The sequence below is a fragment of the Lynx canadensis genome, chromosome B1, assembly GCF_007474595.2.
Source record: "Lynx canadensis isolate LIC74 chromosome B1, mLynCan4.pri.v2, whole genome shotgun sequence".
NCBI classification, from domain to species: Eukaryota; Metazoa; Chordata; class Mammalia; order Carnivora; family Felidae; genus Lynx; species Lynx canadensis.
Window position 1 is genome coordinate 24,687,574 of NC_044306.2, and position 26,273 is coordinate 24,713,846.

Genomic DNA, 26,273 nt, shown 5'->3' on the forward strand with positions numbered 1-26,273 from the left:
TTTTTTATAACAATTCTAGATGACAGAAGGTAAACTAAATAGATGCATATTTATGTAATTTGTATCTTACAATTACACAAATTGCATATTTGTATATTCCTAAGTTGCTGGATGCGTTTTTAGTGCATTGGGGAAATATGTGGTTTTTCAGCATCTGATCTGTTGGACTTTCTTTTCCAGCTGTACTGGAATCTCTTGAGTGCAGCTATAAAGAGTTTGGAAAAAGGATATTCATTCCTTTTGGATGTACTCAGAGGCAATAAAAAATTTTGTTCAAGTTTAGCAACAAGAAACTTGTTGCTTCAAAACTGCAGAAACCCATGAATTATCTTTATTTTTTTAATTAATTTATTTTAAGAGAGAGAGAGTGAGCAGGGGAAGGGCAGAGAGAGAGGGAGAGAGGGAACCCCCAGATTCTGCACTATAAGCACAGAGCCTGACGCTGGGCTCTATTTCATGAACTATGAGATCATGATCTGAGCCAAAATCAAGAGTCGGATGCTTTAACTGACTGAGCCTCCCAGGAGCCCCTGAATTATCTTTAAAATGAATAATTCAGATGATTTTTTTTCTGTCTGAAAACATGGATTCCAAAGAAATATTTTTATATTTTTTAAAATGAAAACTGTATTAATCGGTCACATACTTCTGGAAAGATGTCTTATCAAAAACATTCTATTAATTTGCCACTGAGAAAATGTATGTGTATTCATGATAAAAGGGAAGCATCAACCCATGGAAAGAGAAAGAAAAATGATAGCTGCACAAAAGCAAAATGTTGACAGAAAAGGGTATGCCCGAATTATTTTTCCTATTTTGGTGCAAAAGACATATTAAATTTCATTGCTTTGATGCACTTGTTTTTTCACCCATGAAGCTTTTGTTGGGCCCCATTCATGCTCAACTGTGCTACACGCCATAGATATGATGTAATGTAAAGTCTCTACACTTGAGATGCTCACAATCAAGTAATAAGGAAAAACATGTTGAGACACAAGTATTCTAATATGAATTTATATTAATCCCATAGGAGCATGATTGATTTTAATTAGTCAATTGTTTTAGGGTTATCAAATGAGTGCAAAGAAAACAAGGTTTTAAGTTGGGCGAAATGGTACATCAAACCATATGATCATCTCAATCGATGCAGAAAAAAAATGTTTTGGACAAAATTCAACATTTTTTTGTGATAAAAATTTAACAAGTTTAGAAGGGAACTTCCTCAATATAAGAAGCCCACTTATAAACAACCCACAACTAACATCATATTCAATGGTCCAAGACTGAAAGCTCTTCCCCTCAAACCAGGGACAAGACAGGGGAGCCTGGGTTCCTGTGGGTTAAGCATCCAACTTTGGCTCAGGTCATGATCTCAGGGTTTGTGGGATTGAGCCCCGCATCAGGCTCTGTGCTGACAGCTCAGAGTCTGGAGCCTGCTTTGGATTCTATGTCTCCCTCTATCTCTCTGCATCTCCCTCCTCACACTCTATCTCTGTCTCTCAAAAATAAACAAACATTAAAACAATTAAAAAAAAAAACAAAACAAAAAACTACCAGGGACAAGATGAGGATGTCTGTTTTCACCACTGGTATTCATTATAGTACTAGAAGTGAGAACCAAATTAAGCAAAAAAGAAAAAGAAAAAAAAATTATCCAAATTGGAAGGAAAAAGTAAAATTACCTCTGTTCACAGATGACATAATCTTATAGCTAGGAAACTCTAAATAATCCACTAAAAAAAAAAAAAAAACAAAAACCTGTTAGAGCCAATAAGTGAATTGAAACAAATTTTCAGGATCCAGAATCAACATGCAAAAAATCAGTTGTGGTTTTATTCACTATCAGTGGACATCCAAGAAGAAATTGGATTGGAAAAAACTTCATTTACAATAGCAAACAAGGGAATAAAATACAGTGCTTAGGAACAGATTCAACAAAAGAATCCTACAACTTATACACTGAAAACTACAAAACACTGCTGAGAGAAATTAAAAGCCTACGTTAATGAAAAAACATCCCTTGTGCTTGGATTGGAAGGAAGACTTAATATAGTTAAGATGACAATATTATCAAAGCAATTTACAGATTCCATGCAATCCCCATCAAAATTCCAATGATGTTTATTGCAGAAATGGAAGAAACCATCCTAAAATTTATATGGACTCTTTTTTTTTTTAATTTTTTTTTTAACGTTTATTTATTTTTGAGACAGAGAGAGATAGAGCATGGACAGGGGAGGGGCAAAGAGAGAGGGAGACACAGAATCTGAAACAGGCTCCAGGTTCTGAGCTGTCAGCACAGAGCCCAACGCGGGGCTCGAACTCACAGACCGTGAGATCATGACCTGAGCCGAAGTCGGCTGCTTAACCGACTGAGCCACCCAGGCGCCCCTATGTGGACTCTTAAGAGACACTGAATAGCCAAAACACTCTTGAAAAAGAATAACAGAGAAGAAGATTTCACATATACTGATTTCAAAACTAAGTACAAAGCACAATAATGAGACATTGTGGTACCAGCATAAGGAGACCTACAGATCAGTGGAATAGCATTTAGTGCCTAGGAATAAACCCTCAAATTTATGGTGAACTGATTTTTGACAGGAGTGCTGAAACTGTTCAATGGGGAAAGAGCAGTCTCTTCAATAATTGTGCTGGAAAAACTGGATATCCACATGTAGAAGAATGAAGCCTTACTTCACACCATAAATGAAAAGAAAATTCAAAATGGGTTAAACACCTAAACACAAGACCTAAGACCACAGAACACTTAGAAGAAAACAGAGGGACAAATACACATGACCTTAGATTTGGCAATGCTTTCTTAAATACGACAACAAAAGCATACACAACAAAAGAAAAAACAGACACATTTGACTACATTAAAATCCAAAAGTTTTATGCACCAAAGAACACTATTAAGAGACTGAAAAGGCAACCCACAGAATGGAAGAAAATATTTGCAACTCACATATCTGATAAGATTTTCAGATCCAGAATATATCAATAACTCTTCCAATTCAATAAAATAGTCAACCCAATTAAAAAAAAAAGGTCTTTGAATAGACATTTCTCCAAAGATGATACAATATGGCCAATAAGCACTTGAAAAGATGCTCAACCTCATCAGGCAAATGAAAATCCAAAGTGAAATGAGTTGCTGCTTCACATCTACTTGCATGGTTATCATTTTTAAAAAATAGAACATAACAAGACATGGAAAATTTGGAACCCTTGTACCTTGCTCGTGGAAATGTAAAGTTCTGTAACTGCTGTGGAAACCATCTGGCAGTTGTTGAAAAAGTTAGAATTACCATGTGACCCAGCCATTCTACTTCTAGGTATCGACCCCAAAGAATTGAAAACGGGTGTCCAAACAGTTACTTGTATGCCAACACTCATAGTGGCATTATTCACAGTAACCAAAAAGTGGAAACAACCCAAGTGTCCATCAGCAGATGAATGAGTAAACATACCTCTAATGTATATGCATATAACGGTATAATATTCAGTCTTAAACAGAATGAAATTCTGATACATGCTACAATATAGGTGAATCTTCAAAACGGTGTGTGGTAAAATAAGCCAGACACAGAAGAACAAATATTTTGATTCCATTTATATGAAATGTCTAGAATAAGCAAATTCATTGACACAGTACATTAGAGGCCAGCTACCAGGGACTGGAAGGAGCAAATGGGGCGGGGTGGGGGGGGGCGGTTATTGCTTAATGGATCTGGAGTTTCTGTTTGGGGTGATGAGAAACTATACAACATTGTAAATGTAAATTATGCCACTGAATGGTACAATTAGCCATGGCTAAAATAGCAAATTTTATGATATATATACGCACATACACACGTTATAACAGGGGGGGGAAACAAGGTACAGAAGAGAGTACTTAAGTTATCTTTGATGTTTATGTTTGCATAAACACTTGAAAGGCATAAGAAACTAGCGTAAGTGGCTACTTACGGTTAACATGAATATTCAGCTCATACACACTAATTCAGTTCAGACTGTTTAAAATATAAAAATACTCTGTCCTGATTGGTAAATGGCCACTCCCCAATTCCTGCATTTCTTCTACCTCTGTCCTCATCCTGGGATACCTGGTTGTCTGATCATTCAGCAAGTAAAGAGTTAACCCCTGGCAGGCAAGGGTCTGGCTGGACAGCATAGAATTAAGTGGGATGGGATGGGATCAGGGTGGTAGGAAAACTGCATACTAAAACCTTTTAACATCATTTTGATTTTTTAAACCGTGTAACTGTATTACCTATTTACTATAATGAAATAGAAGAACTAAAACAAAATTAAAGAGTACACCAGCTATAAAAGACAATTAAGAGAATTTGAATAAAACAAATGTTACTTGTAGACCACAGCAGCACAAAGAACAAGAGAGTTCAGAGATGTGAAAGTTGTGTAGAGGATAAAATATGGGGGTTTGGGGGGGGGAGGCATAGAAGATGAGATTAGATAGGTAAATGGGGACCAGATATGAAGGAACCTCTATGTGGCATTGGTTAATTTGAGCTATTTCTACAACACTGATAAATCAGATACTACTTTTTTAATCGAGGAAATAAGTTGAACAGGTCTCTGTGTTAGAAAAATAATTCTGCCAACTGTGCAGACAATGGACTGGAGAGGAGGGAAGCCGGGAGTGAGAGGCTGAGATGATGAGGATAGTGGTAATGAGATGGAAATGAGAAGTCATGGTCAGAAGATACTAAAGAATGATCCAGTGGTCTTGCTGAAAAGTAGTTAGCTTGGGGGTTGTTAAAAGAGGAACAAATAATGACTCTAACATTTCTAGCCTAGTTGACTAAAGGGGTGGATTATGACCTTTAATGGGGAATTCTAAATGGGAAATTATTCCGAATTTGATTGTGAAATGTGAATATATTGAGATGGCAAAGAAAGAATGACATAATGTGGATTTTAAATAAAAAGTTACTATGAAAATGGTAATGATTTGTTTTCCATTTTATTTAGGAATGACTAAGAGGAAATATGCTAAATTCTACAGGATACAACAGTATCTTTATACATAAATGAAGGTCTAAACTCCAAAGAGTGTTATTGGAACATGACACAAAAACTGTTTTGTGCTGATTTTTACAAATTTCTTTTTGACTGTGACAGCTTAGGTGTTAGACATGTAGAAAAATGACGTCCAGATGCTGTCGGTAATTCTAGGATTTATGTTTTTATAGGGAAATCACAGATAAAATTTCTCAGAATGCATCTAACACTTTTCCAACAAATGTATTTTCAGATTACCATGGTATTCTCCAGGGGGTGATACTGTTTCATCAGAATGGAAATTAGGATGAACAAGAAAAGTTTCATAGAATCTTTATGAACAAAATGGCTTTTTAGAGCATTCTTTCCTCAATTCTGTATCTATCTCCAGCTTACCCCCTCCCCCCCATCTCCCTGCACTTAACCAGGAATATAGTGTATTCAAAGTCTTCATTTCCTTAACTTACATTTACTCCTCAATCCACTTAGTCTGTCTGCCCAATTTCTGTAAGTGAAGTGACTATTGCTAAGGTCAACAGAATCCAACACATAACTAAGTTATCTCACAGGAACTTTCTGTTGAGTTAGCATGCTTAGGCAACCCATCCTTTTTGGAATATTCTTTCTTTGATCTCTGTAACATGACACATTCCTGGTTTCCTATGATCATTTCTTCTCAACCTCCTTTGCTGGCTTATTCTCTCCCACCCAGCCGTTAGTTGCTGAATTTCTCAGGAGTTGCTCATAGCCCCTCCTCTCTCTCACTCTGCTTTCTTCTAGAAAAGCTCACCATATCTCTTATTTCAAGTCCCAACCAGATGTCAGTGATTCCACCACCACCACCCCTCCAACTTTATTTCAAATCTCTAGGCTCAACCTTTTCTTTAGACTGCAACCACAAATAACCAACTGTTTCTCAACCTCTCAATGTGGATGTCTCAAATATACCTTAAACTTTGTCCAGATAATCACACTCTTAATCACTACCATCAAACAAGATCTTTTCCAGTATTCCTATCTTAATGATATTATCTTTCATCCAAATGCACAAGTCAGAAACTTAGTAACATTCTTAACATTTACCCTTTCTTAACTCCCATATCCATTACTTCACCAAAGGCTGTTATTACCTCCTAACTATCTCTTACATTTCTGTACTTCTTTCTGTGGTATGGTCAAAACCCTAAACTACCAACATCTCTCTCCTGGATTGTGAAAACTTTGCAAGTATACCAACTACAATGTTGCCCTCTATAATGTGAAAAAATGTACGGGATGGAAAGTTTTTAGTCGTCACATCTGTGAAGAAAACATAGTAAAGTCTTAAATTGGTTTCCAAAGTGCCTGTAAAAATGATGATTATTCAAATACACAACAGAAACATTTATCCACATTACACATTATCATTAATAAACACTGTGTTCTGTTTGGATAGCGTAAGTGGTTTGGACAGGTGGTGGAGAAAAGGTAAATGACAAACACTTTTTTCATTCTGCCACACCTGTTCTGTATCTGACCTTTCAAAACCAGAGTTTCTGATCTGACTTTTCTCATTCAGTCTTTTCCAGATTATTTTGGGATCATCTGAAAGCCTGGGGAGGCCCTGATGTGCATCTCCAATAAGGGTAAGAAAGTCTCTGGTATAAAGATGTTCATCCATTTTCTCTTGGAGTAGAAGTGACTCCAGTAAAGTCTTCTTTTGTCTCAGAAAGGCCGATTGAGCCAGTTCTGCTCTTTTTCTGTTGCAACTGGGGCACTGAGAAGAAATGTGTTGATCAGCTGTTGCCACCTGTTTTGGTGCTGTCCTTATGTTTTTTAAGTAGATTCTGTTCAAAAGTTCATCAGGCACAGTACAGTTTAAGACATCTATCTCTGAAGCCTCTGCAACCAATCTAAGCTGTGGCTTTTTTTGTCTGCTGTTCTTTTTCTCCTTCAAGTTTGCTCTGCGATGGATCAGGCTTATCTTAAGGGCGCAAAAAGACTGCCGGGCATTCAGTTCTTCACCGGATACCTGAGTGCTTTGTGTCTGAAGTTTAGCGTCTGGTTGGTACTGTCCAGAGTTAGTTTCTTTGCCCTTGAGATAGTTGATCCATTTTCTACTGAACTTCTCCTCACTATTTTTGTAGTCTGGAAGTTCAGATTGTTTGTCTCCGTCTTCCAAGGGTGTGGTCGGCTTTCCACTCGCAGGTTTGCTCCCAGAGGCCTGGGGCCAGGGCTGCAGTCCTCCAGAGGAGCTGAATGAACCGGAACTCTGTACCTCATCAGGACTGGTGTCCTCAGAAAGGTCTGCCATAGCCCTCAAGTCCGTTTGGGCCAGTTCCCCTGGCTCTTGTGAATTCCTCTGTGCAGATGGCTATCCTTTGCATCATACTTGGGTGTTCATCGGCTTTGTTCCGGTCAAGACCGGCTCAGGAACTAGCGAGCCCCGAGCGCACCGGGGATCAGTCTCAGGGCTGTCGCTCAGCAAGGCTCCCCTTCCGGGCTACGCCTTCCCGCTGCCTTGGCAACGGGGGCGGCAGCGTCATGCGGTCATGCGCAGTGGGTGCGGGCAGGCGCCGAGCTCCTCCTCTTCCCCCGCCCTCCCCAGCTTCGCCTCTGCGCTGCACCGACAAGCGCAGGTCTCGCTGGGTGTGCAAGGCTCGGACCGTGTTTGCTTTCCAGCGGCTCTTCTGTAGTGCTGTTTTAAATATAAAATCTGACAATCCTTTAGAAAAGCTAACAAACTCCTTTTCCTCAGAAGTCAAATATTTGTCTGAGGCCGACGAGGGATAGGTGGCCTCTGAACTAATTTAAGAATGTTGCCCTGCCCAAATTAAAAAAAAAAAAAAAAAATGCTGGCCCAAAAGCGCAAGCAAAAACACGTCTGCAGATCTTCTAGCCAGGAGATCACCTCTTTGTCAACCATGTCTTAGAGTAAATATGGAACTGCTGAAACCATCCTTACAAGACTGCCTGCACATCTTGCACAACTTTCTGTGCTCCAGTATTGGGACGTCAGTCTGTGCTCCGGCTTTGCGAAACACAGGTTCTCAGGTCTTTGGTTCAAGCAGTTCTCTGGCTGGCATGTCAGCACCCCTTCTTTTTATGTGATTTATTATTGTTACCCCTTCAAATCCCATTTCCTCAGGAAGGGCTTCATACCCACCCCTGCCCCAGACTCTTTACAGCCTTTCTTTCATGGTTTGCAGCTATTTGATGACGTCCCCCCACACCACCCCACTAAATTAAAACCTCCCTGACGCATTAGAAGGCGTTAGATACATCTGTTAAGTAAATGCATTGAATGACTCTGAAAACAGAAGTAAATGCAACGTCACAAAGTAGATTCTGTGAAATAAATACTACCAGGTCAAGGAACTCCCATCTTTATCTTTCTGAACCACCCCCACCCCAACCCATTTACTCTTTTACCCGACATATCCTTTTAGGATAGCCTCTTTTAAAACATGGCAGAATTTTATTAATAACTATTCTCTCGAATCAGAATACGTTGACTCTAAAGATAGACTTTTTCTAGGTCTTAATAAATGTCTGAGTCTAGGTCTTAGTAAGAATGGGAGATAATTTCAAGAGAATGGGCTCCCTGGTCAGTCCCGTGTGTGTTATTCAAGTCTAACCAGGATATACTTAATGTTATTCCAAAAATGTCCACCTTGGCAAAGAGTCAAAAGTCTGAAATGTTCAAAAAGCATCTCTCAAATATGAGCCAGCTTCATATTAATGATAAAGATTGCAACTTCATTTATTCAACCCAGATAATATTTTATCATATGTTGGTCTTTATATAATTTGTGGATAGCTCCAAGTGATTTCCAGCATCTCAATAGCTCAAGATTTCATTTTTTATGTTTATTTTAAAAAACTTCCTTATCGTCTGAATATTTATACATAATTCATTATAACGCTTTTTAACTGAAAACATTGATCAAAGGAGCTATACTTTAAATAAACTATATTCATGTCTCCTAATGTGCTAAATATTTTTTCATAACCTTATCCTAGAAGCAGATACTTTTGGGGAGAATATCCTGTAATTGACTTCTCTTTCTTTCTTTTTTTTTTTTTTTTTTGTAATAACCAGCATGAGCCAGTAAATTGTTTAGTATTCTAATATGTGTGTTTTCCAAGACCCAGTTAGGTTCCTTCCAGGGTCCTGACAAAATGCAAGTTTAGTGGAACTTGCCGAAACGTCTCCTGGCTATCTTGCCTATGCTTTGACACCCATGGCTGTTTGGATCCCTTCTGTAGGTTGGCTCTTTTTCTCTCAAATGTATGCTTGTGAAATGCCATAACTAATGTGCTCTGGGTGCCTGGGTGGCTCAGTTGCTTGAGCATCTGACTCTTGATTTCAGCTCAGGTCATGATCCCAGGGCCTGGGACTGAGCTTATGCTTAGCACGGAGCCTGATTTGGATTCATTCATTCTCTCTCTCTCTCTCAAATTTAAATAAAAATAAAAATAACACATAATTAAAAAATTTAAAAAAACAATGTGCTCTGGCACACACAGCGTAGGCAGGAGCCCTTGCCACTTCAAGGGCTGGGAGGAATAGGAAGTAAGGAAATAAATCAGGTGCTCCTGGCCTAACCACCCGATGGCACTACTTTTGTTGCCCTGCAGACACTGTCTCTTCCTTCAAAGCTCTTAACGGGGAGCAGGGCGAAGCTCTTTGTCCAGCTTTCCCTCAACAATCAAATGTGCCTTACAGCCAGGGGCTTACCCCCAGAGGGAGAAGGTCAAAATTAGTCTTCCTGTCTAATTCCCTTTCTCTCTTATTTCTCTTTTTTTGGAGACAGGACACACTTCCAGTTGCTTCCTGGAAAAAAAAAAAAAAAAAAAAAAAAAATATATATATATATATATATATATATATATATATATATATTCAGCATACACACAGAGCCATTGTGGTGTACAGGGTAAAAGAAGGGCATCTAGTTTATGAAAAAGGGAAATTAAGTTAACAGATCTTTCAAAAATATTCTACCCTTTACCTAAACTTCACAGCATTGTTCTTGGTTCTGTGGATTAAGCACAATAAACTATTATCTCTTCTCCTAAGGGTCTAAGATGAATGTGTGAGAAATCTCACGGTGAGGAACGATTTTTGCAGAGTAGAGAATCTTATATCACTCATATTAAAAACATTATTGGGGTGCCTGGGTGGCTCAGTTGGTTAGGCATCTGACTTCAGCTCAGGTAATCATCTCATGGTTTGTGGGTTCGGGCCCCATGTCGGGCTCTGTGCTGACAGCTCAGAGCCTGGAGCTTGCTTCAGATTCTGTGTCTCCTTCTCTCTCTGCCCCTCCCCTGCTAATTCTCTCATTCTCTCTCTCTCTCTCTCTCTCTCAAAAATAGATAAACATTAAAATTTTTTTTTAATTATTTCAGCTTATGGGACAGTGGTTGTTATTCATGTCTTTAAAATGTTTTCCCTCTCACAAATATCTGAAACTTTCCATTCTTTTTTCCTATGTATCTTCTGTAATTTTGCTGAAATTGATTACGTTATGCAAAGTCACCTTTTACTTTAATAATTATTGTTTTGCAAAGGAAATACATGTTTATTGTAGGTACTTTAAAAGATAAATATAAGCCTCCAATGTTGATTTTAAGTAAAAGTTGCCCGAATTCCAATCTCCCAATGATTATACTATAAACATTTATAAAACACTTTCTATTTCTCCTTAAATAATTTTTGTTAACAAAATATTATGTTTTTATGAACTATTTTCTTCAATTAGTAATAATATGACTTTTCCATTCAAATTATTTTGAAAACATTTATACATATTTGATTTATTTAAGTAAATGATTTAGGCACAAATTATTTCCAGTTTTTCGCTCCAAAAAATTATTGGAATAAATGTTTCTCTAATTAAATCTTTATGTATATTCATAGCTATACATTTATGATAAATCCCAGAAATTATACCTGATTGGTCAAAATGTATGTACAGTTTTAGGGCTTTTAAGATATCAGTTCCTTCCTTTCACTTTTTACCCCCTACTGCATTGTAATAAATCCAAGATAAAATATTAATTTATTCATAATTATTCAGTTTATGTCTCTCAGAAGTAATGCCTGTCTAAAAATCTAACCGCATTATGATGATTATCACACCTAAAACATAATAATTCCTTAATATAATCTAATAATTATTCTGTAGTCAAATTTCTCTGTGTCAAAAATGCCTTTTTGCAAGCTGTCGTGCTTGTATCGAGGTCTCCTCGCTGCATTTGGCTGATAACACTTCTCAAGTCTCTTTTCCTCCACAATGCTTCCAAAGTAAAACCAGTTTTCAAAAAGGAAAGAGAAAAAAAAAAAATAAAAGAGCACACAGAAATTTAGCTTTTTCTCTGTAGCTATGATTACATTCCCCGTTGACAATCATTAAAGTTCTTGATTTATGCTTCCAAGTTGCTTTGAGAAGTTATAAATCAGTACACATTTGTACACTCTTTCTTACAAAAAAAATATATATATTCAGCATACTCTACGCATTGCTTTACACTTGTTTTTGTTTGTTTTGTTTTGTTTTGTTTTTTTCTTAGAAACCTATCTGGGATATCACTTCACTTTATTCTAGACACCCTCCTTGTCTCTGTTTACAATGGCATTGTCTTCTGTGTGGGAATGTACCACAATAATTCTCACATTTTGGTGAGCATTTTGGTCTTAAAAGGAATCGAATTTTTCTGTGTATTTGTGGAGGTATATCTCCAATAAGATTTCTAGGAGTGAGATTAGCAAATCAAAAGACAAAGGCATATGTAGGGTGTTTTTTTTTGTTGTTGTTTTTTTTTTTCCAAATTTCCCTCTATAGGGGATACATATTTTGCGTTCCTGTCAGCAGTGTATAAGAACAATGGTTCCCAAGAGCCTGGCCATCGGGATATGTACTCAGAGTTATCAATTTTTGTGAATCTAATGGATGAGAAATGGTATCTCAGTGTAATTTTAAATCGAATTCCTCTTATTATAAGTGAGACTGAACACCATTGTATGTGTATAAGGGCCGTTTATATTTATTTTTTCGTGTACTGTCCATTTATTGTACCCATTTTTCCACAAGATTTTTGATTTATTCTTCTGAATTTTTAAGAAGCACTTGTTCTAATATCGGAGGGGCTCCTGGGTGGCTCATTCCGTTAAGCCTCCAGCTCTTTTTTTTTTTTAATTTTTTTTAATGTTTTTTATTTATTTTTGAGACAGAGAGAGACAGAGCATGAACGGGGGAGGGGCAGAGAGAGAGGGAGACACAGAATCGGAAGCAGGCTCCAGGCTCTGAGCTGTCAGCCCAGAGCCCGCCGCGGGGCTCGAACTCACGGACCGCGAGATCGCGACCTGAACCGAAGTCGGACGCTCAACCCACTGAGCCACCCAGGCGCCCCAAGCCTCCAGCTCTTGATTTCAGCTCAGGTCATGATCTCACGGTTTGTGGATTCAAGCCCCACATCAGTCCCTGTGCTGGCAGCGCAGAGCCTGCTTGGGATCCTCTCTCTCCCTCTCTCTTTGCCCCTCTCTCTCAAAATAAATAAACTTAAAAAAATCATTTTAATATTGGAAATATTAACCATTTGTCTGTGAGATCATTCCCAAATGATTTTCACACTTTGTCGTTTCATTTGCATATGCTCTTTGCCATCCAAAAGTTGGATTTTTTATTTCATGTAGCAAATGCATCAATCTGTTTCCTTATGTTCTAGGATTCTTAATCACATTAAACATTTTTGTCTAGTCCCATGTTATAAATAAACTTACCCAAGTTTTCTTAGAGTATTTGTGATTCTTTTTATTCTCTGTGTTAACACTCTAATTCTTTTATAGTTTCTTCTCTAATGTGAAGAATAAATCTAATTTTGTACTTTTCTCTATGGCTATCCATTGATTCAACCATATATACCAAAAGGTTCTTTGTTACCCCACTGTCTTTAGATGCTGACTTTATCATAAATTCTCATATGCACTTAGTTTTTTGTTTGTTTGTGTTGGGTTGTGGTTTGTTTGTTTTGAGTTTCAGTTCTAGTACAGTGCTTTTTCTTTCAATTTCTACATACCAATACTATACTGTTTTAACAGACTCTGTAGTATGTTTTAACATCTCATAGGGCCAGACCCCTCTCCTTCATTTTCAGGTAGTTCTTGTATGTTCTTATATCTTTATCTTTCCAAATGACCTTTATGACCAACCTGTCTTGGTTCAGGGTAAAAGCAAAAAACCTACAGTCTTTTATTAGAATCCACTAAATTTATAAACATTGAGGATTTTTTAAATTGGGTCTTCCTATCCAGAAATATGGCGTGTCTTCACAAGTATTCCAGTATACTTTGACATCTTTTAGGTAGTTTCCCCATTTAGATTCTGTCCATTTCTTTAAGTGCATGGATTTTACTTCATTTTATTTTATATACTTTTATGTTAGTGATTGTACCGTGATCCACTGTATCTTGCAACTGATTGTTATTTATCTACTGGAACACTATAGATCTCTGTATTTTTAGTTTATAGCCTGCTAGTTTAGTAAATTTTTATTGTTTCAAGTAGCTGTATCTTTGTCTTAGACATGTGAAACATATATAAAATTTCCTGATAGTTTAGAAATATTTTTGAACTTAGAAAAACAAAAGTCAGAATGAGCTGCATGACACAGAAATGTCCTATAAGATGCTATTGTAGCAAAGCTCTGGTAGATAAATAGATGATAGATAAAATATTAAGGAAATTCATCAATTGATAGAGAGCAAACTCTCAACTAAAGATGTAAGTAAATTTACTATCTGTGCTTCTTTTTTAATATTACAGGAGCATTATTCACATTACCTGGATTTGTGGTTTTCAAACTTAAGTTTAGGGGCACCTGGATGGCTCAGTTGGTTAAGTGTGGACTTTGGCTCAGGTCATGATCTCACAGTTTACAAGTTCGAGCCCCATATTGCCGTCAGCACGGAAACAGCTTCTGATCCTCTGACTCTCTCTCTCTCTCCCTCCCCCATGCACGTGAGCAATCTGTCTCTCTCAAAAATAAACATTTAAAAATGATAAAAGCATTAGCAATTTTAAGTTTAAATAAAATGAGATCTTGCAAATGCAACAAGGATACACATTTTTTTTAATTTTTAATTTTACATATTTATTCATTAATTTTTTTGAGAGAGAGAGAGAGAGTACACGTGCCCAGGAGTGAGGAAGGGGGAGAGAGAGAGAGAGAGAGAGAGAGAGAGAGAGAGAGAATCCCAAGCAGTCTCCATGCTCAGTGCAGAACCCAGTGTGGGACTCGATCCCAGGACCCTGGAATCATCACCTGAGCCAAAATCGAGAGTCAGGTGTTCAACTGACTGAGCCACCCAGGTGCCCCTAACAAGTTTTTATTTCTAAACATTTTCTAAATACCTACTATTTATCTAATTTGAATAGATAATTATAGACAAATTGATTCATACGTAACTGTTATAATAAAAACTAGCAACACAGTTTGAGCCAAGGCATTCCAAGTATTGCAATTTTAATTTTTTAGAATAAAGAAAAATGACCATAATTTCAGTTATCTCTTTTTAAAGGAAGTTGCCAGAGAGATGGAACATTCTTTTTAATATGTGTGATGGATTCCTTTGCTGGGGCTGCTATAATAAAGTACCACAAACTGAGTGGTTTAAACAACAGAAAATGTCCCATGATCTGGAAACTAGTAGTCTGAAATCAAGGCACTGACAGGGTTGTTTCCTCCTGAGGGCTGTAAGGGAAGGGTCTGCTCCGGGCCTCTCTCCTTCACTAGTAGACGGCTGTCTTCATATTCATATGGTATTCTCCCTGTATGTGTGTCTGTATTCCAAATTTCACCTTTTCTAAGGACACCAGCCATATTGGTGTCTCACCCGATTGACCCTATTTTAAGTTGCTTACCTCTATGAAGACCTGATCTCTAAAGGGATGCACGTTCTGAAGAACTTGGGGTTCTGAAGAATTTGGTGGACATGCAGTTGAACCCACAGCATGTATTTTTTATGAAAAATAGATTAAAGGCTAGTCAGATAGTTTGCCTCCAGAATAGCCTTTTAGTGTGAAACTGCTTGTAATGTGCTAAGTGAGAAAATAGAGTAGTTAAATACAGGCACTTAAGACGAACTGCTTTGTTGGGGTATGTAGAGCTACATTGTAGTGAGTGATTTTGACTTTGTTAATTAAGAAGTATCTTTGTTTTGGGGCGCCTGGGTGGCTCAGTCGGTTGGGCATCCAACTCTCAGTTTCGGCTTAGGTCATGATCTCATGGTTTTGTGGGTTCAAGCCCCCCGTCGGGCTCTGCTCTGGAAGGGCAGAGCCTGCTTTGGCTTCTCCCTCTCTCTCTCCCTCTCCCTCTCCCTCTCCCTCTCCCTCTCCCTCTCCCTCTCCCTCTCCCTCTCTCACAGAGAGAGCCCCTCCCCTGCTCACACTGTCTCTGTCTCTCTCAAAATAAATAAATAAACTGAATTTTTTTTTTAAAAAGTATCTTTGTTTTAGATGAAGGTCTTTGGGGGTCTTGTGAATATAATGTATATTCTCTGACACTATTACAAATGTGACTGGCCAGACTTTAGAGTGATGGCTCACATCTAGTGTTTCAAATAAGAAATTTTTGTTTTTTCTGGAAAATAACTAAAATTTAAAATTTTAATTTTAAACCGTTATTTTAAAGTATTTTGATTCATATATTTCAGAGATTTTAATGTTTTCAAGTAATGATTTTCCACCGCTCCATTTGAGTATCTGGTAAAATTCCAAACAAGTGTAGGGCAGAAATTACTGTTATTTTAGAAAATTAATACCTCTAATATATTTTAGTGCATCAATGGTGCTATTCTTCACAAAAAATTAATGTTAAATATGAATTTGAATTGTATGATTTCTTTGCTATTTTTCTTGAAAATTCTTTGGTAACAACATAATACGTAGATTTTCTAACCTTATTTATTTCCCCTTCACTTTTCAAATTGAGAACCATTCTCAGCATCTTTATTCAATTTTATGAAGTTAGATCCCTGGGTCGTCAGACAATACTATTTAATACTGATGTTGGCATCTAGGAAATTATTGTAAATCAGAACCTAATTATAATACATTTATCTTCAAAGCACAGAGGATACATGAAATGATTCCAGAAATGTTGCCATTAATTTGAAGTTGAGTTATATAGTTTTCTGTTTTCTTGAGGGATAGTGGTATGTGACTCCGGATGATGGGGAAAGAAATTGGAATTCACAGTAGTTTTCCTGAAAACTACTACATAGGATGATTTTTCTTCTACTCAATATCTTTGCAAAGCATTTTACTGTAATTTTCCTACTTACAAAGTAAGCTTTCACTGTAAAATGAATATTCATATGATTGCATAGGGTTGAATGACATAGAAACTGCAAATAATTTCATTTGAGACCGATATTTCCACAGAACTATTTTACTGAAGCGTTCAAAGCCATCATAAAAATATCACCATGCTCGGGAAAGACATCTAATGTAATAAATTGAGCTCACAGACCCAACGTATTTTATCTCCTTATTTTAGATAGGCATTTTCCAAAAACAAACTCTATCACTGAAGAATGTAAGACTGTTTCTTTAGAACCTTCCATGCTTAACTTGAAAGCTGTCAACCCAGGAGGCTGAAACAGAGCAAGATTATGAAACCTGAGTGAATAGCTCATTCTTTGCGCCCATGCCCTTGCTGCGTGCTGCCCCGTGGTACAAGCCGGAGAGGTATGCACTATGATAGCTAATGAAGCACTTCCTTTATGTCTCGCTGACCAGAACTCTTATTTGAAGCCTGTATATTATGCCACTGAAATCTCACAATATCAGCCTTTGTTCCGGCTAGCAGAGACTGTTTCTTGTCTTTTCTGGGGCTGAATTTCATGCATCAAACTTGTTAGACCCTTTGCTAGTAAGTATGGCTCTATGCTACTAAGCTAATTGCTGCTGTTGTAAAGTTGTAAAGTTTGTTTTGGTTTTGGTTTCGGGTGCCCTTTTTTATTGCCACATCCCCCAAAGCCAAGAATTTATAATTCTGAAATCATGGGGAGACAAAAGCTTGGAGGTGAAAGCCCCTGGGCTTCCTGCAGATCCCTCCTCTTGGTTAAACATAGTGATAATAACGAACATTGTAAGAACAAGAACAAGAATAAGGTCGAGAATGGAGGGAACGGATCAAAACTCATTGGACTACCTAATCCTAAATGAGAAGTGTTAAAACCAGTCCTCTTGTTATATTTTAGCATATTATTCTCATACTGTGTTATCTGACTGGCTATCTTCCTTCCCTCAACTATTATATAGATGGGCCCCGACACAAGCTTTGATAAAGTGACCTAAAGAACTACAGAGTGGTTTTCATAGCTCTCTATCAAATATGGGCTTCAGGTAACCTAAATACCAACAAGAAATGTTAAAAGGCTCCTCGGAGCTTATACATTCCAAGAAGAAAAAAGTATGAACCTCCTCCCCAAACTTGAGTTGTATCAGCTCCTTCATTTTTGCTTCTCGTGATGTAAGAGGGACAGCAGCCCCCATCTTTTGGGTGCTGCTAACTATTAAATAAGGTAACATAGACTAGAACTTGTTACCCAACACATGGTAGTTGCCCTCGCCATCAGCGCAATTCCAGAGTAGATGTGATAGGGAACCTGGAGACTGAGGTCCTTCTAATGGGCTCCTACATTATGAGTAATCGAATTGTTTGCAAGCATTCAACTTTTCTGATTCCCCAGTTTTGCATTTGTATTCTACTTACCCAATACGACTTACCAAAGCACTTGTAGAATTAAATGTGTAAAAATACTTCAAACATCAAACAACTGAAAACATGTAAGTTACTTCCTCAAATGAAAAAAAAATAGAAGTGATTAAAACACAGGAATTCCTTGGGCTCTACCATCTCAACATTTCTCTCATCTTTATATTTTTTCTGATTGTCTGATCTCTCAATTTTAGTGAGATTATCGAACTTTTCAGGTCAATAGAATGTAAATGTCAGAAAAGTAAATCTCACAATGCCAGCCATTGTTCTAGGTAGTAGAAGCTGAATTCTTTCCTTTGCTAAAGTGCATGCACCAAATTTGTTGAAGTCTTCAAGTGTAAATGTAGGTCACTACCTAGAATTTATCTTATTTTCCTCGTCTCTTCATATTTTTTTGTATTTTTATTCTCTTCATATTTTTATCTTTTTTTAGTTTATTTGTTTTGAGAGAGAGGAGACAAGTGCACACATGAACAGGGGAGGGGCAGGGAGAGAGAGAGAGAGAGAGAGAAAGTTTTCTATCAAGTTTTCTAATCTTTGGTAAGGAAAATGCTGTTAGCGATATAAGGCTATCATCTGAATTAGTTTCAGATTTTGATTTCATGTGAGAACACGTGGAATAGCATTATAATATATTCATATGTTATAGTCATAATATTAATAATAGCATGAAAGGCAATTGTGTTGGACCTATAGTTTTCCCAATAATTGCTGAATTGCCTCTCCCCACAGCCTATTAAAACTGTTGAATTCTAACAAAAAATTCTGAAATATAATAACATCCCTTTTGCCTATTCCTTACCTAATATTTGTATTCGTTGGAAGTATGCTAAAAATCAAAATCAGTTTAGAGTGGCACTTGTTTGGAGTGAGAGTTGAAAACTACAATTATGGTTTCTCCCAACTTTTTAAAGATTGGATATAGGTCTTCACTTCTAAGTATTTTGCTATCTCATAGGAAAAGATAACTAGGTATTTATTTAATACTTGACAAGTATATCTGAACAAAGTGATTAACCAAGGTAAAGACAAATTCCATGACATTTCATGGTATTTTGTCAATAGTTTTGACAATTTATGTTTGAGTTTTAAATTCTTACCTTGTTTGGATGTTTTTTTTTTTAAATTTTTTAAAGATGTATTCATTTTTCAGAGACAGAGAGACACACAGCATGAGTAGGGGAAGGGCAGAGAGAGAGGGAGACATAGAATCTGAAGCAGGCTCTGAGCTGTCAATACAGAGCCCGACGTGGGCCTCGAACTCATGGACCACAAGATCATGAACTGAGCCGAAGTCAAATACTTAACCAACTGAGCCACCCAGGCACCCCTTGATTGGACATTTCTAAAAGCAGGTACTACTTTTTCCATCTATTTGGCATGTCCACTCCATCCCCACCTCCCAGCATAAAACTGAATCTTACAGTCAGTTCTGCCATGGCCCAGTAACTCAGCAACAATGTGTTCTAAGGCACATGGAAAGAAAGAAATGCCTAGCAACATACTTCCATGGACATAGTATTCCGTTTCCCATAAAAAGGACAGCAGATCTTTTTAAAAATTAAGTAATTTGATTTTCTGTACTTTTTCCTACTATTACAAAGTATTTGGAGATACTTATGCCATCAAAAATCTAGAATTACTAGATATTAAAGTAATTAGGCAATAATAGAGATTGGGGAATTGAAGTATGGTACAAGGTTAGAAACTCTTGAAACACAGAAAAGAAACCTATAAGTGAGCCAAGGAGTCTGAATCCTTGAGGTCATCTCTAAGTCCTTTCACTCCCCAACAAGATCCCTCCAGTCAGTTACAAAATCCTGTAATGACACCCCTCATATAGGCTGCTTCTCTTCAGTCAGCTCCCCAGTATAGGACATCAGTGTCCTTCACTGGATCCAGAGCACCTGTCTTCAAGTTGACTTCACAATCTCTAGACTCTTCTCACACCCTTCACTTACTTTTTTCTTTCCTTCCACACCAACTCCTTTCAAAATAACTATCCACACTGCAACTACAGTAGAGCACAGCTCCCCTGATTTGTGTTTCTCATCGCTTCTCATCAGTTTGTCTGGTCTGGAACCACGGCTGACATGGATTGGATCATTCATATTGAAAACAAAACAGTAAAACATTTAGGATAATAGTTACTAAAGTCTTTATCTAAAAACATTTGAAGAAGAAGGAGAAAGGAAATTGCTTAAGCAGCTGAAGATTCTCCTGAGAAAAAAACCTAACACTCAGTATTCAATAGCAGATTCCCCCTGCCTCCTACCCGTTCTCCTCACTGATTACGACTTCACCCTTCAGGTCTCAGCTTATCCATCACTTGGGACAAAACTTTTCCTCAGACCTCTACCTACTCATGCTTTCAGGAAGCAGAATATGCTTACAACAATGACCACATTATAAATAAGTCTGCAATCATGTCATAAGTTGTTTATGGTAGGTCATAACTGATGGACTGTATGTAAGCCCTACCAGGACTGCAAAAAGTCTGTCTTCTTCACCATTAAGTTATATGTCTTGCACGTATTAAACCATCATTACATTTTGAACATAATAAATGAATTAAATGATCAAATAATTAATTTGATTGTCTCCCAACAAAGGGAAGCATCTCTAATAGCTTCCTCAGAAGTTAGCATAGTTTTCCCTACTTTTGCATTGCATGCAATATTGATTCAGGTACTCGAAATAATTGACCAGCCACGCCTCATTCAGTAAAAAGCACATGGTTAAATATACATCCTATGTCTGCATTTGGGTCCAAATCCTTGTCATCTGGCCTTGCCTGAGCAGCAGCTCAAGTAGACCTCTGCCCTAAAACCCCTCAGAAGGAGACTGAAGCAAACAGGCATCATGAGGCAGTGCTCAGAAGTGGCAACTTACCAGGAAGTCGCCTGGCCTGGATCCCCTACAGTGATTCTTAAATTCTGCTGCACTTTAAAAGTCACCTTTTAAAATATCGGGTAGTTGGGTACCTGGTTGGCTCAGCGGTTAAGCATCCAACTCTTGTTTTGGGCTCAGGTCATGATCTCATGGTCATGAGATTGAGCCCTGTGTCATTGGGTTCTGCCCTGAGCTTAGAGGCTGCTTGAGATCTCTCTTTCCCTCTGTCCCTCTTCCCCACTTGCTCTCTTGCCCTCTCTTTCTCACTCTCTCCTTGCTCTCATAAATAAATAAATGAATAAATAATTATAATATTATAAAAATAATTATAATATTTATTCATTTATTCATCTATTCATTCATTTATATATACATATTGGGTGGTAGCCAGACCACTCCCAATGATAGTTAAATCAGAATCTTTGGGAGGTGCAGCCAGACGTCAGTGTTTCCTGTAAGGCTCTAGGGGATTCTGTCCAATGTGCAGCCATATTAGAGATGCCACACTGCAGGAGCAGCAATGTTGGCATCACCTGGCAGAGTCTTACGAGGGACACAGCCCCTCTCAGACCAACTGAACTGGAATTTGCACATTAGAGCACATCCCTCCAAAATGCCTATGCATGTTAAGGCACTGCTCTATGACATCTGTACCAAATACCCTTTTATAAAATAGCCACTCTTACCATTATTACCTTATGCCCAGCCAGTGTTCCTTCTCATCTCGCTTTCTGCCTTTTGCCCTTCTCTGCAATCTGTGCTCCAGCCGTTCAGAGCTACAATTGCCTGATGTGCCACCCTCTTTCATTCTTACTAAATTGTATTTGTTTCACATTATCAAATATTTGAAACATTCAGGAAGTTCAGAGGAAAGTTACTGCTAGAACCGTTGTACCCACCATTAACATGAAAGAAAAAATACTCTTACTATGATTCATTAAAAACCAAAAATATGCTAAAATAATAAAATTAAAGCCACTTGGTCATCTCTATCCAGTTTTATTCCTTACCGTTCCTCCCCAAATGTGTTCTCCACCCCAAAACTGGTATATTTTGTATCTTTCCAAACATGCTTTTTTTCCCTCCCATTTGGAATAACATAGCAAGTAAAGTAGCAAGAAAGCCTCATCTCACGGAGCTTATATTCTACTGTGTGGAGACATATAATAAACATAATAAGTAAATTACATTAGAAGGTCATGTGTGTGACAGGGAGAGAAATAAAGCAGCAAAGAGTGAGAGGAAGCTCTGAGGAGTTTTGTAATTTTAAACCGGGAGGATCTCTCCAAAGAGATGAAATTTGAACAGCCATGAAGGAGACAAGGGAATGAACCGGGAAGTTGTTGGGGAAAAGTGTCACAGACTGAGGGAACAGCAAGAGCAAATGTCCTTCATTGAGAGCAGTCTGGCATGCGTAAAGAACAGCAAAAGTGCTTGGGCTGGCTAGAACAGATTAATGGAACTGGAGGTTAGTAGTCGAGCGTTAATGAGAACCCAATCATGTAGGGCCTTGAAGGCTGTTGTAAACTCTTTGGTATTTTCTGTGAGTCAGATAAATAGCCATAGAAATGTTCTGAGCAGACATTTTAACAAGATATTCCTGGCTGCTGTGACAGATTTTAGATGAGGAAGGGGGAAGTGTGATGGGTTGGAGTACAAAAATAGAAACAGAAGTCCAAGCAAGAGATAATAGTTTCTTGAACGCAAATGGTAGCAGTGGGAGTGGTAAGAAATGGTCATAGTTTGGGGACATTTTGAAATGCAAGCTTAAAATGTTTCTCAATGGTACTGGTCCTGACATGTGAGAAAGAGAAGAGTCAAGGATGAGGGGCACCTGGGTGGCTCAGTCAGTTAAGTGTCTGACTTCAACTCAGGTCATGATCTCACGGTTTGTGGGTTCGAGCCCTGCATCCGGCTCTGTGCTGACAGCTCAGAGCCTAGAGCCTGCTTCAGATTCTGTTTCCCTCTCTCTCTCTGCCCCTCCCCTGCTCATGCTCTGTCTCTCTCTGTCTCTCAACAACAAATAAATATTTAAATTTTTTTTTTGATTATTTTAGAAAAAGAGTCAAGGATGAAAAAGTGAAGGACTGAGTTATCATTAATGCAAATAGGAAAACTAAAAGACAATTTGACGGGAAGACGGGAAGAGCAGTGTTTGGAAATTTTAAATCTGAGATGCCTTTTGGACACCAAAGTAGAGATTTCAAGTAGATATTCCAGTATGTAAGTCTAGAAACCAAGAAGAGCAAGCTAGATGGCAATATAGAAGTTTGAAAGTCATGTGTATATACTTGTATATAGATAGTATTTAAAGCCATCAGGCTGGATGAGATCACAAGAAGAATGTTTATAGATGAGAAGATAAACAAGAAAGCCCTGTGTATTCTAATATCAAGCGTTGAGGGATGTGAGGAGGATCCAGCTAAGGACACTGAGAAGAAGTAGCAAGGGAGATACAAAGAACCAGGAGAATGTAGTGTTCTGGAAGCCCAGTGAAGAAGGTAGGTCAAGCAGAAGGAAGTCATCAACCGTATCAAATGTCCTCAAGTAAGATAAAGGCTGAGAACCAACCATTAGCTTTATTAATGTGGAGGACTTTGGTGACCTTGACAAGAATAGCTTTGCATTATAGGGATCAAAGATTCATGGGACTTGGTTTTGTAGAGAATCAGAAAAGAGAAAACAGAGACAGTATGTGTAGGGAACTCTTTTGAAATGAGTTTGCTATTTTGAAAATGCTTTGCTATAAAGGGGAACAAAAAATCGAGAAATAGCTGGCAGAGCAAGTGGGCTCAAGAGAGGATTGTTTTTGGGGCACCTGGGTGGCGCAGTCGGTTAAGTGTCTGACTTCAGCCAGGTCGCGATCTCGCGGTCCGTGAGTTCGAGCCCCGCGTCAGGCTCTGGGCTGATGGCTCAGAGCCTGGAGCCTGTTTCCAATTCTGTGTCTCCCTCTCTCTCTGCCCCTCCCCCGTTCATGCTCTGTCTCTCTCTGTCCCAAAAATAAATAAATAAACGTTCAAAAAAAAATTTAAGAGAGGATTGTTTTTAATATGAGAGAAAAGCAGTATGTAAATGTGCTGTTGAGAAATCCAATCAAGTGCAAAAATATTCAGATGCAGGAGACAAGAAGAGAAAGGCAGAAATGATGTCCTATCTATAGTGGGTGAGAGAGGAAGAAATTTAGTACGTGTATGGAAAGGTTGGCCTTAGACACACAGTTCATCCAAAATAATAGAAAGAAAGGTGTTGTGTATACATATATAAAAGCTGCTGGTTTGTAAATTGCACTATAATGATGTATAAAAGTTATTTAATTGATCATAATTAAGGGCACATAGGTAGCTACTGCTATAAAAATTTAATAAGGTTCTGTAGGTATTGATAGCTATTGCATTAATGAGACTCACATTGTGTAAGTTGAAGTAACAAGATTGTACTTTGTCATTCCTATTCCTAATTCTGTGGATAGCCAATGACAGCCAGCTAAATTCCTTAAAATCCTATTGCTTTTCCCTCCAACGTTGCGTTGCAGAAGGGTATGTAGGGAAGGAGAGAGTAAGCCTGTCCTCGTGATCAATCCCCAGACTTGTTCTTAGGCAGATCAATCTTAAGAAACAGATATGAAGCTAGAGTCCCTTAAAACTCTCTGTGCCTACATATTTCTGGAAAATCTTTCTGTGCTCTCAGAGATATGCGTATACAAACTGAAGACTATATTTTGGAAGAACAAGTGCCAACTTGAAAATCTAAAATCTCTGTTCTTAGTCTTGGCTCATATAGTTGACGGTGTAAATCACTTAACTCACTGAATCTTGATGCTGTCTTGGCAAATGAGCTGGGCTAAGACAATATTTTCCAAAGAGTTTTCAAATTAATATTCCCCGTGAAGTGTTCTTAGTCAAAGAAGTTTGGGAAATGCCATCTTTTTTTTTTTTTACAGAAAATACAATACACATTTGTAGAATAAATACACTGAGAATTCTTACAGGAGGAAAACCCGTTTACCTTCATTTAGTCCATTGATTTCTAGGCTATTTGACCATAGAAAGATGGTTTTTTGTGTTAAAGAACAGACTTCAAGGCTATCTGGTTCAGAGTTTTCTGTGATTCTCTCTAGCTGTATAGTTCCATGATTTAAAAAATATAGTGTAATTAATATACAGTGTTTATTAGTCTCAGGTGTACAATATAATGATTCAACAATTCTGTACATTCATCAGTGCTCATTGTGATGAATGGACTCTTACTCCACTCCACCTACTCTATCTGTCTCTCCCCTCACCACTACAAACCTCCCCTCTGGCAACCACCAATTTATTCTCTGTATGTAAGAGTCTGTGTTTTTTTTTTTTTTTTAATTTGTCTCTTTTTTTTCTTTGCTCATTTGTTTTGTTTCTTAAATTCCACATATGAGTAACATCATATGGTATTTGTCTTTCTCTGAGTGACTTATTTCACTTAGCGTTATACCCTCTGATCCATCCATGGTGTTGCAAATGGCAAGATTTCTTTATGGCTGTACAGTTCCATGACTGGACATGAAACATGTAGCTAGATTCAAGTCATAACTGTAGTCACCAATCTGATTAAATGACTCATCCATTCAATAGGGTTTAAGGTAATTTTCAAACAGATAAAGCTGCTGTAGAAATAACTAAAAGAACGTACATAATATTTTGCTTTAAGATTCTATTATTTATTTTCTTTCTACATAGTGCTTCTGCAGAAAATCATGGACAGGAATGAAAATTATCCTCATCTTTAGTATTAAAATTCACATTGCCCTTAAACATCTCAAACAGATCATGCAAAACTTCATTCTGTGTTAGTGTTTCTCTATTGTATGGTTAGGGAAGTTGCCTGGCTTTCGGATTCTGAAGTCTCAGGGATGAAGATACATCACTTGTTTCCTCTAATCTCAGTACCTGCTGGCACAGAGTAGGCACAATAAATATTTCCCACAGGAATTTAGCTGTTTCTGCCTATCCGTGTGTATTTTTAAAACATGCCAGGTAGCCATCTTTGAAAACAATGGAAACGAGAAAGGAAAGGATAATGCATTGCTAGACTGATATTAAGCTCCAGTATTTTCCTGTGATCCTTGAAAATCTGAATGTTTTACATCCCTGAATTGCATTTGTCTATTTTGGCAGTAATACTCTCAGACCTCTTTTGGAGATTAGTTTAATATGACCTTCCGTTCCCGAATCCATGCAGGTCTATTTCAATCAACCTGTTCTTTTCCAGATGTTTTCTCTACTACGTCCTTTAACGTGGTGTAAAAACTTAATCCCTCTGCTGTTTAACGTATCAACGATTTGTAGACTAGTTGTGTCACATACGTGAATTATGTGTGTTAGCTGCACAGCAATGGTTCTGTGTGATTTCACTGGGTTAGTTCATGGGTGTGTGGAAACACAGATAGTGGAAATGTAATGAGAGGGTTAAAGCAGTTAAATTTGCCTACCTTCCCTAGCTCTTTGGAGTACGTTTAAAGAATTTTCAACTGAGATGGAAGGACTTTCTCAGACGGTTTGTAATTTTGTTCAGGATAATGAGCTCCCAAAGAAAAGACTTTTTCA

The 26,273-nt window shown here is 37.8% G+C and overlaps 1 protein-coding gene across 1 annotated transcript; it reads right to left on the reverse strand.

The window, feature by feature from the left end:
• Window positions 1-3,606: 3,606 nt before the first annotated feature.
• Window positions 3,607-7,858, reverse strand: CB1H8orf48 (chromosome B1 C8orf48 homolog). Its single transcript, XM_032592826.1, has one exon. The coding sequence runs from the start codon at window positions 7,322-7,324 to the stop codon at window positions 6,425-6,427; it is 900 nt and encodes a 299-aa protein (XP_032448717.1). The 5' UTR covers window positions 7,325-7,858; the 3' UTR covers window positions 3,607-6,424.
• Window positions 7,859-26,273: the final 18,415 nt, after the last annotated feature.